Raw genomic sequence first — 14,388 nt, 5'->3', positions numbered from 1 at the left:
ACCCCTTCTCTCACTCACCACCTTGGCCCTTTGCCAACACCAGGCATCATATGGACAGGAACCCAGGATGGAGGACACAGGAAGTGCTGCTTGCATACCATCCTTCACAACCCCTTTAGAGCAAGGAGCACCCCCAACATGAAGGGAAGGTAAGATGTGCAAGTGACTCCGCCCGACCTCTCTCCCTGAAATGGCAATTCTGGGGCTTTGACCCCCGACCCCGAGTTGAACCTATCTGTGTCCCCCGAATCCTCTCCATTGCCCCGAGCAGTGAACATCATGAAGGGTGCTGGCTGCCTGAGCACTCACCTCCAAAATTCCCTTTGGAGGTGAAGGAGCCAGGTTCACGCTTCTGTAGACTTCTTGTAAATGGTGCCATCATGAGGTTATGCCAGCACCCGCTGAATATCGGGCGAGGGAGGACATTCCAGAGAGAATGCTCTCTCGTGACATGCTAATGTATTCAAATGTACTTTTGCAGTCCTGCAGTGTGTCTCACACCATTCTACCAGCAGGGGCCAGTAAGATCAGAACTCGGAGACTCATTGGCGCGAATCGCGCTCTCTAGATCTTGAGTAAGCGCTGTCACTCCCTTAGTGTTGCACCAGTACCTGAGTGCTAAATCTGGAGATGTTGCTTTTAGCTCCTGCAGGCACATTTCTATCAAGATAATCATCAATTAAACCAGAAATGCATGTTCTTTTTCCAAAAATACATTTCATTCATAAAATAGCTTAAAGAACATTCCAAAACATTCCAAAACGGTCATTACAGAAAGCGCAATATTTAAATTTTCCACATAAAAAAAGTAGTATATTCTCATGTTGCACTCTGAGCTGCTTTAATACGATTGTGATACATTTAATGTATACGGGGAATATTACATGTGAGTCACAGCTCAAGGTGGTCTATACAATTTCCAGCCCCTTGGTGGACTAAGGTTGAAAGGTCTTAGACAATGACCGTTCCCCATTGCACCTCTGCAGTGACTGCCCCAAGCTTTAGTGCATCCTCAGCATGGAGTCCTGGACCTTGGAATGTGCCAGTCTGCAACACAAGAGTACAACTCTTTGCTCTGGAAGACCAACATATTTTGGGTAGACCAAAGAGCGTCTTTCACCGAGTTGATGATCCTCCAGCTGTGGCTGATGTTTGTCTCGATGTGCATTCCTGGGAAAAGCTCATAGTGCCAAGTGCTGAATCACAGACTGCTCAACAAAAGCATAGAAACATAGAAGCAGGAGTAGGCCATTCAGCCCTTCGAGCCTGCTCTGCCATTCATCTTGATCATGGCTGATCATCGAATTCAATATGCTGATCCCCCCTTCCTCCCATATCCCTTGATCCCTTTAGACCCAAGAGCTAGATCTAATTTCTTCTTGAAGTCACACAAAGTTTTGACCTCAATTACAAGGTGAGTTATTTGCCACAGAATTTCCAGCATGCTAAACCTACACTTGCAAACAGGCATTTCTTATTTAGCACAGCACCTACCAAGTGCCTGTTTTCATTAGCTAAATTAACCCTCCTTTTACGAACTAAGAGGTCAGTCAAGGTCTATTTTAAAGCCAAAGTGATCACCAATACCTCTCAGTATTGGAATTTCGGAGATTCCTGACTGTAGTTATTAAAAGTCAGATTTAATGCAATTCCTCCCCAACCCAGATTCTTCTTCAGATTGTCCTGAAACTGCCTGAAAGCTGCTTTATAATCATAGCTGTTATGTGAAATAATGTATTCTTATTCCCTTATAAAGCTGCATGTCATTTGTCCAAGTCCAGCGAGGTGCAAATTATAAGTGCTGAAGTTTGATGACCCCGAGCCATTGCTGGATTTTATCAAAGGGGTTCACTGTAGAGTTTCCGATTACAGAACACTCATGAACTTCTGTAACTTCTTCCAGGGTGAAACATAGAAAATAGGTGCAGGACTAGGCCATTCAGCCCTTCGAACCTATACCACCATTCAATTTGATCATGGCTGATCACGTACTTTCAGTATCCCACTCCCACTTTCTCTCCCTTTGATCCCTTTAGCCGCAAGGGCCAAAGGTGGTGGTGGAGCTGCATTATTTTTAAAGATTTCGACATATTTTTAAAATTTCTTGAGATTGCAATTTGGTAATATATTGCATCAGTTGCTAAACAGGGTATTGATAATGCTCACCCCATCTAAAAGTAAAAAATAAATCTTTAACATGCCTAGTTGAACAGTAGAACCTGAAGCCCTTTGCTAAAAGTAACAGGCCTTCTCAAAATGAAATTAATAAATTGGAATGACTTCCAGATTAGGATATTTTACCTAAATTATTTTTGAATGTGACTAAGACTGTTCCCCCCCCCCCCCCACTCCTTTTTCTGTCTGATATGCACTTGTTCCAGTGTCCTATTATCAGCTCCAGTCAAAAGTGTTCGAGTGGAATCCACCAAACATTTCAAAACTGTACAGAAAATGAAACTATTTTTCTCAAATATGTGCGTTGCCCTGATGGATTCTAAAATTTGTTCCTTATGCTCCCAGTTTTAGGAGCAAGGCTATGCAATCACAAAAGCATATTCAGGTCTTGTGCGCACATTTCGTTATACTGAATTAGCAGTGAAACAGGAATATCTAACAGTTGTTTTCATGAACAGTGTATTCACAGGCGAAATAATTCATTGTTGTTAAAGATATTAATTTATCCCATGTCTGTCCTCCGATCCAGAATCGGCATTGTGCAGTGTGGTTTTCTTTCAATCATTCATAGGATGTGGGCATTGCTGACAAAACTGGCATCTATTGCTCATCCCTAACTGCCATTGAAAAGGTAATGGTGAGCTGCCTTCTTGAACTACTGCTGCGCACACAGTGCAGGTACACACAGGGTAGGTACAACAGTGAAGGATTGGGGCAATATAGTTCCAAATCAGGATGATGCGTGGCTGTGTGAGAAACCTGCAGGTGGTAGTGCTCTAATGCTTCTGTTACCTTTGTCCTTGTAGGTGGTTTGGAGGGTGCTGTTGAAAGAGACTCGGCAAGTTGCTACAGTGCATCTTGGATATGGTATGCATTGCTATCACGGTGAGTGGTTGGGGGGAGTGAATATTTAGGGTAGCAGATAGATGTGAATCAAACGGACTGCTTTGGCTTGGATGGTGTCGAGTTTCTTTAGTATTGTTGGAGCTGCACTCATCCGTGCAACTGGGGGTATCCCATCACATTCCTAACTTGTACCTTGCAGATGGTGAAGAGGCTTTGGTATTCTGGAGGTGAGTTATTCGCCACAGAATTTCCAGCTTACTGGTCTTGCAGCCAGAGTATTTATGTGGCTGCTCCAGTTGTTTCTGGTCAATGGTGAGCCCTCCCACACCCCAGAATGTTGATGATGAGGGTCTCATCAACAGTAAAGCTATTGAAAATCATGGGGAGATTGTTGGTGATGGTCTTTGCCTGGCACTTGTGTGGCAAAAATGTCACTTGCCCCTTGTTGGTCCAAGCCTGAAAGTTGTCCAGGTCTTGCTGCCTGTGGCCAAGGACTGCTTCATGAGCTAAGGAGCTGCAAATGGGACTGAATACCACAATCATCAGCAAACATCCCTATTTCTGAACTTCTGAGAGGGGCATAATTTCTGGTGGTTCTTGTCAGGATTGCCAGATCGTGAAGCAGCAAACCATCACAAATCTGGACACCTCAACAGAGTATTGCAGGGCACCTCCAGATAGGTCAAGGCATCTATACCTCTGCTTCAGGAGCCCAATGCTGTTAAATGATATTCCTAGTGGCTCTCAATGAATGCTCAGTTAGCACCTGGGATTTCTCAGAGGCATCATACGCCATGGCCACAGAAGGTATCTGTTAACATGCATTCCAAGCAACTAAGTGACATGTTAGGACTAAAAATTTATAAGCACAACATGGCAGCTCTCTGGATAGCAGGCATTTGCCTGTATAATGCACTGCCAACATTATGCACTGCAAAGAAAATGAAATCTTTTCCTGTTTCTGAACATCTCCAATTTTAAATGAGGAGCTTGCATTGGCTCACAAGTTGGAGAGAAATTTCTTCACGCGTTGGGCTGTGAAGCATTGGAATCCATTATCGCAGAGGGTTATGGATGTTCAGTTGTTGAGTACATTGCAAGACTGAGAGTGATAGTGTACCTTCTAAGGGAATCAAGATATGAAAATAAGGCAAGAAAGGAAATTAAAGATAATCTACAATCTAATTAAAGAGTGGAGCAAGCTTGAGGAGCCATATGATCAACACTTGCTCCTATTGTGTCCACATCCATTGAACTGAGACTGTCCTAAGCTCATCTTGTTTAGAACTCCTACTGGTTCAAATTTATACACGCAAGTTAATGTTATTTGAACTCTCAAGTAAATTACACTCTGTAACGTATTCCTAGATAACCTGTATTATTGATGTAAACTGTGCACACAGTTAGGGATTTTAATATTCAGGGTTCAAAACGTTTTGTTTTGTCTTGGGCACATTCAACTGCACTCCTTTCCTCTTCCTTGATTACTCACTAACGCGTAGGATTGTCCACCTAAGAAACTCCATGTCACCGGTCATGGGTTCTTTGGGTCTTTGGATGGCTGATGAGCCTGATCCTAGAGCCACATCGCCGACCGCAAACCTGGCAGATGTTTCTGGGAGACGGAATTGGTCCTTGGAGTCAAAATCACTGGTATTCCCTTCTCAGGTTCGTATTCCGGACCTCCTCTTGTTTTCGGGTGTTCTCGAAGAATTGTGTCCCTTCAATCAGAGGTTCACCCGGATAGGCTTCTTCGAAGCAAGGTTCTTCCAAACATTGGTGTCTATGTTGCATTTCTTGAGGTAAACCTTCAGTGTGTCTTTGAAGCACTTCCTTTGTCCTCCTCTTGTTCAGGTGCCGTCCTTGAATTGGGCAAAGAAGATTTGCTTTGGCAGTCGGGTCTCTGACATCCAACTCAACTGTGGTACAGTTGGCACCAAGTAACTGTTTAATTTTCGTTCATTTTTCACACTAGAACACTAAGATTTAAAACTAATGTATAAAATCAGACTCTCAGAAGGAAAATAAAGCTAATTCATTAGTCTAAGTTTTAAAAAGTTGCATAAGTTTTAGTTTATTCTTTGCAGTTTACAAAAATACATTGGCCCATAATTTGCAGTGAGATGTGGGAGGACTAGTTCCCCGACTCTACAACGACCATGGAAATTAAATGTGTCACTGTAAAGGGTCTGTACAGCAGTCAGGTCCACCAGACACACCTCCACATTATGTTCTGTCTTTGCCACATCAACTGCTCGCTCCACCACATACTCATTTTGTAACTGGGACAGGCTGCATGTTGAATATACAATTGATCCGCCAGGCTTTGTGGCAAGAATGCCAGAACTGGGGAAGAAAACCAAAGAGAAATGAACGAACAACTCAAAGACAGGACAAACTCTACTGGAAGAAAGACAATTTGGTAAAACCTGAGGATTTCATAGAAAATGCATGGTGAATCAATCATCAAATCGTAATGAAGCAAAGTTTTATATAAGCAGAGTAGATTCTTAAATCTGCACTGCCAAAGATCGGCAGCAAGTGCAAATATGCCCATAATTCCCAAAGCAGCAAGTTGAATGAATGCTCTTGGAGCATTAAAGGTAGCTTAAGAACGAAAACAGGCATTAAAAAAAACAGAAAATGCTGGAAATAATCAGCATGTCAGATAGTTACTGTGGAGGGACGGACAAGACTTTTCAGGTATGGATTCTTACTCAACTGGAAGATACTACAGATGAACAGCATATAACAAGGAACAGAAGTGGGGCTGGAAGGAAAAAGTACAAATACAATCAAAAACGCAGGGAAAAAAACCTGCAAAATACTTAAGTGGTAAAAGGAACCCATTAATTGACAGGATTGATATTGGCACAAAAACGGGCGTTTGAAGCCATGGGTAGAAGGGATTCTGAGTTGGGGAAGCCTGGTACCTGATATTCGAACGATATGACCAACCCAACTAAACTGGCAATGGATGATCTCAATGGTTGACTGGTTGTGGGAGAACAGTGCCAATGGTGTGTCCTCACACTCACTGTGCAAGATCTTCTGCAAGCAGCGTTGATGGTATGACTCCAGTGCCTTGAGGTGCCTCCTCTACGTTGTCCATGTTTCAGCCTCGTGCAGTGAGATAGGGATCAGAATCACATGGTGGACCATGACCTTGGTTTCAGTTTTGATGATGTGAATATTAACGAACATTCTAGCCAATGCCATTAACTAATGTCACTTGATCATCTCACAGGCACTTTCCACTGGGAGTTACTGAATAACAATCAGGAATAGAAACTCTGTGTGATGTTTTTTCCTCTCCCTAGATACAGAATCTACTTGCATTGCTTCTGCTGTTGAGCCAGCAATGACCAGTAAACTCAGTACAGGACACATTGGATCTTGAATGATTTGTCTTGCATTATTTGTGTTGATCCTGTATATCAAACACTCATTTGAATATATAGTTGGTATAGAGTACACAGCTTGCAAAAAGGGACAATGGACTTGTATCAAATACTACATGGAAAATGTCTCTCTCTTCTCTTCTGGGTTTGTAATCAATATAGACAGGGGGAATTGTGTGATCATCACAGCCACGGAGTCCATATTTCATCTGCCCAGGATCTCAGAATTGCAATGGCTAAAATAATAGCATACACCAGAAAATCAGACTATTGAGATACTGGGCAATTAGGTGGTGAAGAGAGTAGGGGGCGCAGAGCAAAATAATAGAAATACTTACACCAATAGCTGGGTTTGTAATAAAGGAAGCCTTTGCCGCTCTTTGAGACGTAGTCGACTAAAGATATTGTTGTCCTCCTCAAGTACCGAATGCCTGTCAGTTGTACAAGGAACATCAACTAACACCTGCAGGTACAATCAAAATCAACAACTTTATTACAGAAAGACCTTTCAGAAAAGTTGTCAGTGACCAAAATTTCCCAAATGTGGAAGGACGTAAATAAACATGTGCATTCCCCCCCCCCCCCAGTCGAATCCTTCACTGTCCAACATATGACCAGGGCATCACTCCAGTCTCTGCAATCAGACACTTTGAGGCGAGTGAAAGTGGCCCACTGGAACTAACTGCCTGATGGCATCAACTTGGCACCTCCCCAAGATTTAGGATTTTTTCACACAGAATTGAGTTCTATCATTTCATTCGGCAGCATACAATTAAAGTTTGCATTTCATGACCTCAAAACATCGCAAAACACTCTGCGAACAAGAAATTATAGCTGACAAATTTATTAGAATTCTTTGAGGTAGATTGGGGCCACAATTATTTACAATATATATTAAGTCTTGGATGAAGGGGAGTGAATGTACTATTGCCCAGTTTGTGGATGACATGAAAATAGGTGAGAAGGCAAGTGGTGAGGATGGCACAAAGAGTCTACAGAGGGATATAAACTGGATGAGTGGGCAAAAAATTTGGCAGATGGAATATAATGCAGGAAAGTGTGAAATAATGCATTTCAGTAGGAAGGCAAATAGAATGTTGGCCTTTATTTCAAAGGGAATGGAGCATAAAAATAGGGAAGTCTTGCTAAAACTATACAAGGCACAAAAGTTACTGTGGACAATTTTGGTCCCTTATCTAAGGAAAGGTATACTGGCATTGGAGGCAATCCAGCGAAGGTTCACTCGGTTGATCCTGGGAATTGAGCAATTTTCTTAGGAAGAGAGGTTGAACCTGTACTCATTGAAGTTTAGAGGAATGAGAGGTGGCCTTATTGAGATGTATAGGATTCTCAGGAAGCTTGACAGGGTAGATGCTGAAAGCTGTTTCCCCTTGTGGGGACCAGAGGGCATAATCTCAGTAGAAGACAGAGATAAGGAGGAATTTCTCTGAGGGCAGTGAATCAGTGGAATTATTTTCCTCAGAGGGCTGCAGAGGTTGGATCATTAAGTATATTCAAGGCTGAAGCAGATTTTTAATCAGTAAGGGAATCAAGGCTTATGGGATAAGGCACGAGGGTGGAGTTAAGGATTATTATATCAAATCAGTCATGAGCTCATTGAATGGCAGAACTTTCTGGGCCAAGTAGCCTATTTCTGCTCCTACATCCTATGGTCAAAGTTATGATCAAACATGGTATGGTCAAACATAGAAAAAGTGGTAGCCAATTTGCACACAGCAAGTTTCTACAAACAGCAATGCAATAATGACCAGATAATCTGCGTGTTCCTTTCCCCAGCTCTTCAAAATAATGCAATGGACATCTTGCGTACACCTGAGAGGGTAGTCGGAGCCTCCATTTGCCCATTTCAACTGACAGCTAGCAGCTCCAACAGCACCCCTCTGCTTCTGTTCTGCAACGGGGTGCCAACCAAGATGATAGAATATACACAGGCAACTATTGACTGATTGTGTTATCAAGCCTAATACCACTTTCCAGCTCTTCGTCCATAGCCTTGTAGTATGGGACTTCAGATGGATATCTAAGTGCTTTTTAAATGTGGACAATGCTTCTGCCTGTACAGCTTTTTCAGGCAGTGGGTTCCAGACCCCCACCATCCTCTGAGTGAAAGATTTTTCAACTCCTCCCTAAACCTTCTCCCAGTTAATTCAAGTCTATGCCCCAGGTTAGTGACCTGTCTGATCAAGGAAACTGGTCCGTGCTATCCACGCTAGATCGCTCAGAATTTTATACATCCGAATTAAATCTCCTTCAGCCTCCTATGTTCCAATGATTATTTACTCCACACTTCTTTCTGGGAGGGTTCCCTGCAATTACTCGGTACCAAATCCCCTATCCTGACTTCTGAAGGACAGTCTTGGTTAGTACTATCGCTGCGTAATGTTTTTATTCGCACGTCAACAGAAATAACATATTAGCAAGTCAATTAGCAAAAAAAAAAAATAGAAGCCCAAACAGTAACAGATTACATGGACCACCCTGGGATCCGCAACCTTGGTTTGAAAACCCATGCTGCGTATTGTGGGAGAACCTGAATATTTTGACACTGGCTGATACTTTCAATCTAACTGCTCCCTTGCATGGTATCCAAATGTTTTATTTTCCTCTCCAGGCATTTTTTTTTTTACTTTGCAATGACACATTCTCTAATTTGTACACTCTCTGCTTCACTGAATAGAAAAAGTTTATTTTCTCCAACACGGTCATTTTTTTCTCCCCTTTTCAAGCTACTCACTGCCAAACCTTCCAGGTGGGAGGGCAGGAATGGCTACACTGTACTCGTGCCCCTAGCATCTGTGGAGGACACTTGTTAACAGGTTAAATAGGTGGAGTGACTTAAATGTGTACTTGTTTTTTTAGTCTGCACTGCTCCCAGTTAAAGATGATAAATCTCACCTTTTGCAGTGCATAGTCAAGGAGGCTGGCAAAACTCACACAAATAAAATAAAATTGAGCCAGAGATATACCTGGAATTAAACCTCTTGGAAGTCAAATAGGCAGCTGTTTAGGGTCGCCACTGCCAAATTTTAAAAAGACAGTCAGAAATTCAGTTAAGAAGCCTTTTAAAACAACTTAATCCTGGATGAGGTGTATTTGTGTACAAAAATCACACTAACATTCGTTGCACAATTTACCCACCCGATCAAAGGTGTTCCTCTCTATCTTTCCCCAGTGTCTGCCATCGAATGACGTGATGCGCAGCCTGTCCTCTGTACGCACATTCTTTGGGACATAACTATGAAGAATTTTACGCAACCTGTTTAGTCGAGATGAGGATATATCATTGACAGCGAGATGTCCTGTCCAAACAGAAAAGAACAAAGGCAACATTTCTCACTCCTCAGCATTACTGAACAATTTGGTGTTGTCTGTTACTAACATTTCCTCCACTTCTTATCTCCCAATGCATTTTTTTTTTAAAAAGCCTTGCCTTTATACAACACCTCTCACTACCTCATGAAGCACCAAAGCATTTTACAATTAGTGAGGTACTATTCGAAACATAGTTAAAAGGTTGGTACATTTTTAATTGTCATTGAGATGAGGAAAGGTAGGGATGTTAAATGGAACACATTCCCAGTATAGTGTTTACATTTACTTTATTAGTGTCACAGTAGGCTTACGTTAACACTGCAATGAAGTTACTGTGAAACTCCCCTAGTCGCCACACGCTGTTGCCTGTTCGGGTACACTGAGGGAGATTTAGCATGGCCAATGCACCTAACCAGCACGTCTTTCGGACAGTGGGAGGAAACCGGAGCACCCGGAGGAAACCCACGCAGACACAGGGAGAACGCGCAGACTCCGCACAGACAGTGACTCAAGCCGGGAATCGAACCAGGGTCCCTGGCGCTGTGAGGCAACAGTGCTAACTACTGTGCCGCCGTCAAACAGGCTTCGCACATTACAGGAATGGTAGAGAAAAGCTGTGTGAACTCTGTCTCCACAACGTGGGTTAACTCCAGCCTCAGAAGAGCAGCTCACTTACAGACATTTCTATTTCTTACAAAACCCATTAATGCCCCTTCTGAGTGAGATTATCAAATTATGAGTAGTTTTGTGAAGCAGTTTTTCACCCACTGAAAGTAGGATAAAATGATCCAAACCTATTTCATGCTAGACCCTTACAATTAACAGAATGGAGATTTTTGATCTGATCAGTCTTGGCTACAATAGACAACGTTCCAACTCCAGCCCAACCTCCTTATACATTTTACCCTCAAAGCGACAGAGCAACCTCTTAATCAGGTCAATGCTGGGCTACAAGGTAATATTTTATAGCTGATCCCACTAAAACCAGCAGCTGTAAATCATAAGACACAATGAAAGTAACTGCAGGTACATTCTATAAATAACTTCTTTCCCAATACAATACAGTCCTTTAGAAAAAGATCTACTTTGAATATTTATTTAGCTAAAGAGAAACCTATTGAATTGAACATTCAAATTGAACCCATTAATTTAAACTTATGTTTGGTGAAAACTGATTTTAACTGCTTCACATTTGGAAGTTAATCTCCAACTTTTAAGCCTTCGAGCTGTCCATAGCAGCATTGCTTGCAGGTCTCTATGAAAGTTGGACAAGATTCAGTTTTTAGAAAGAATTGATTTTTCCTACTTTGGGAAACACACGGACCTCTCTCTCTTTCAGAAATGGTGCACTATTTTGTCATACTGTCATCAGGATTTTGCAATTTTAACATGCAATTAAGTATCCCACTAAAAATAACCCACTCACTTACGACAGCATTCCGTCTGCAGCAGCGCCAGAGACTTTCCACCAGGTGCTGCGCAGAGGTCAAGGACTGTGTGCCCCGGCTGAACATCCAGGATGAGTACTGGGAGGAGTGATGCAGCATCCATCAGATAATATTCCAACAATCTTAAACTGTCTGGTCTGAGATAGGGCAAAAAAATAATGCATCAGAATATATTATGACAAAAGTAGAAGCTCAAAAATTCCCAACATCTGAGACGAGACTTCCATAACTTCAGAAAATATCTATGTCTCGTTTTTGGAGCTAGTGGCTAATTTGAAGCGGAATCACTTTTTCTCCTGTATTTATCTTCCTTCTCTTTCTAGCCGGGTTCAAACACACGGGGATGACGGGCAAATTTTCCCTGGAAACCTCACAAATTGCCCACAGAGGCACAATGACAAAGGCACGAAATTCAAGAAAGGTCGCCCCTTGCATTTTAATCGGAGAAGTGAGCGCAGAATCAGATTAAAATTTCACTCCCAAAATTCAAAAAGGTAGCCTTCGAGGAAGTCTCAAGAGTCCGTGAAAAAAAACATTTTGACCTGTTTTCTAGATATCCCAGTACTGCCCACCATTTCCTAATCCCATTTTTGCTCCTGATTATCAATACTTTAAAAACAATTAAAGCATTTTAAAACATGATAAAATTTGATCTGAGGTTGACAGAGTAATTTACTGACATAAGTTAGTTTTTACTGAAGAAGAGTGACATTTACCAGAACAGGGGTTTTGACATGGAGAAAAGGAAGGTCTGCAACTGCAAAGTCAGACAGGCTACAGAAAATTAGCTTTAATTAACAGAGTAACACAGAAGAATATATTAATGCCATGGTCCCTGGGGTGGACAGAGAGAGGATATGTCCCCTTTTCTTCTTGTTTTGCTCACGTCCAACCCTTGTTGCCCCTTGTGATGCCCTGCCCTTGTATTGTGGCTTGTTGTCTTATCTCTTGGACTTTTAAAAAAATTACTCATGTTAGTCTTTTCTTGTGCGGGGTGGTGGACTATTCATGTCAGGCTTAGGAATTCAGTTACAGGTGCATGTAGATGCAGGATATCCAAACTCTGCTAAGTATCTGATGTGCCACGTGTACTGGATAACTGTGTTGCTCAAGAAGAGGTTTTGCAATATAAAGAGAATGAACGAAATGGAGAGAATGAATTGGATGACATTACACAGGAAGAATCAATACAGAAAAACTGCGTCTGAATTTGTCCAGTAGCTAAACAATGGAAAGTGTGTTTTTTATTTTAAAATATTGTAGAATTAGAGTGATAGTGGTATGTTGCCTCCTAGGTATCATGAGATACAAATGAAAACAAACCCAACCCAATACATGCTTCACGTGGGAACGACTTATCAATTTCCCATTATAATCAACCACCGATAGATGGGCGGCATGGTGCCACAATGGATAGCACTGTTGCCTCACAGCTCCAGAAACTCGGGTTCAATTCCCGGCTTAGGTCACTGTCTGTGTGGAGTTTGCAAGTTCTCCCAGTGTCTGCGTGGTTTTCCTCCGGCTGCTCCGGTTTCCTCCCACAGTCCAAATATGAGAGAATTAGGTGCATTGGCCAAGTTAAATTGACCCATGTGTCGGGGGTGGGGAGGAGATAGCTAGGGTAAATGCATGGGCATAGGAGCTGGGTGGGATTGTTGTCGGTGCAGGCTCAATGCGTCGAATGCTTCCTTTCTGCACTGTAGAGATTCTATGATTGTAAAAAAGTCCTGGTGATTTTCCCCATTTCGCACCCTGTAGCTGGCTTAAACCTGACACCGTCCAATAACAGAGCTGAAATCTGCAATCCACCCAAAAGCAAACTGTGAATGGTCCCGTTCAACGATCAAGCATCAGAGGCGCAGCAGATACACAAGTCAATGAAGTACCTTGCGGGCTCAAACCGTGTGATGTCTCCCCTGGGAAAGGTGAAACACTTGAGGTTTGGGCTGATGGGGACGGAGTGCTTCACCTGCCGGGTGGATGGTGATTCTGGTGCGGGCTCAGGGCCGGGGGACTCCTGCCCGGCTGCCACTGGAGAGGGTGGTGTCCAGTCCGGCCCCGGAGCTGCCTTCTCCCCGCGGCCCTCGTACACAAAGTCTCTGGCCCGCCGCCGCTCCATCTCCCGGATCGTCCTGGCCACGTCGCCGAAGGAGTTGAGCAGAGCCGCGTATTTCTGCTCGCAGAGTAAAGCCAAGCGGATGGAGGGCCAGAGCTCGGCGAACTGCAGGCTGTAGCTCATGTCCATGTTGTGTAAAGCCAGCCGGGTGCTGGGGACCCGGGGCTGCGAGGAAGCCTGGGGAGGAGAAAGCAGGGTTACTGAGGGCGGTCAGCGGGCCCGGCTCCCGTTACCGCGCACATTTCACCCCCTCACTCACCCATTTCTTCTTGTAAATGTTCCGCCGTTCCAGCCTCCGCCATTCTCGCAACCTCTCCGTTAATAGCTTCAACCGGCAACCCGCTGCTCCCAGCGCCGCCATCCCCCGTCCGCTCCCTTCACCGCTCCCACCAGAAACTCAGGCCGCGACACAAAGGTTCCGCCTCCTTTCAGTTTGATTTGATTTATTATTGTCACATGTATTGGGACACAGTGAAAAGTATTGTTTCTTGAGCCAGACGCAACATACTGTTCATAGAGTACATAGGGGAGAAGGAAAGGAGAGGGTGCAGAATGTAGTTTTACAGTCATAACTAGCATGTTAGAGAAAGATCACCTTAATATAAGGTAGGTCTATTCAAAAGTCTGATGGCAGCAGGGAAGAAGCTGTTCTTGAGTCAGTTGTGAAGTGACTTCAGACTTTTGTATCTTTTTCCCAATGGAAGAAGGTAGAAGAGAGTATGTCCGGGGTGCGTGGAGTCCTTGAATATACTGGCTGCCTTTCCAAGCCAACAGGGAGTGTAGATGGAGTCAATGGATGGAAGGCTGGTTTGTGTAACAGACTGGGCTTCATTCATGACCCTTTGTGGTTTCTTGTCCCTCTCTCTCCACACTTGCTGCCTGACCTATTGAATGCTTCCAATATTTTCTGCTTTTCTTTCAGATTTCCAGCACAAGCCTACTTCTTTTGCTTTCGATATAGTTGACTTTATTCCAAATTCTTAGATTAAGGAAATAACTGTAGTTAGAAATGTAAAAAAAGGCCTGAACTGTACAGTCACCATTTCTGAAGAGAGAAATCAGTTCAGGT

The 14,388-nt window shown here is 43.2% G+C and overlaps 1 protein-coding gene across 1 annotated transcript; it reads right to left on the bottom strand.

The window, feature by feature from the left end:
- Positions 1–5,066: 5,066 nt before the first annotated feature.
- On the bottom strand, positions 5,067–13,736 carry nsun4 (NOP2/Sun RNA methyltransferase 4). The gene is made up of 6 exons (XM_078218726.1): positions 13,579–13,736; positions 13,090–13,496; positions 11,186–11,340; positions 9,582–9,742; positions 6,761–6,885; positions 5,067–5,367 (listed from the first exon to the last, which is right to left on the bottom strand). Exons 1-6 carry the CDS (start codon positions 13,678–13,680, stop codon positions 5,091–5,093), a joined length of 1,227 nt encoding a protein of 408 aa, XP_078074852.1. The 5' UTR covers positions 13,681–13,736; the 3' UTR covers positions 5,067–5,090.
- Between the last annotated feature and the right edge of the window lie 652 nt (positions 13,737–14,388).

This window comes from Mustelus asterias, chromosome 8, assembly GCF_964213995.1.
Source record: "Mustelus asterias chromosome 8, sMusAst1.hap1.1, whole genome shotgun sequence".
NCBI classification, from domain to species: domain Eukaryota; kingdom Metazoa; phylum Chordata; class Chondrichthyes; order Carcharhiniformes; family Triakidae; genus Mustelus; species Mustelus asterias.
Note: the sequence above shows the minus strand (reverse complement) of the source record. Positions and strands in the feature narration are given on the sequence as shown.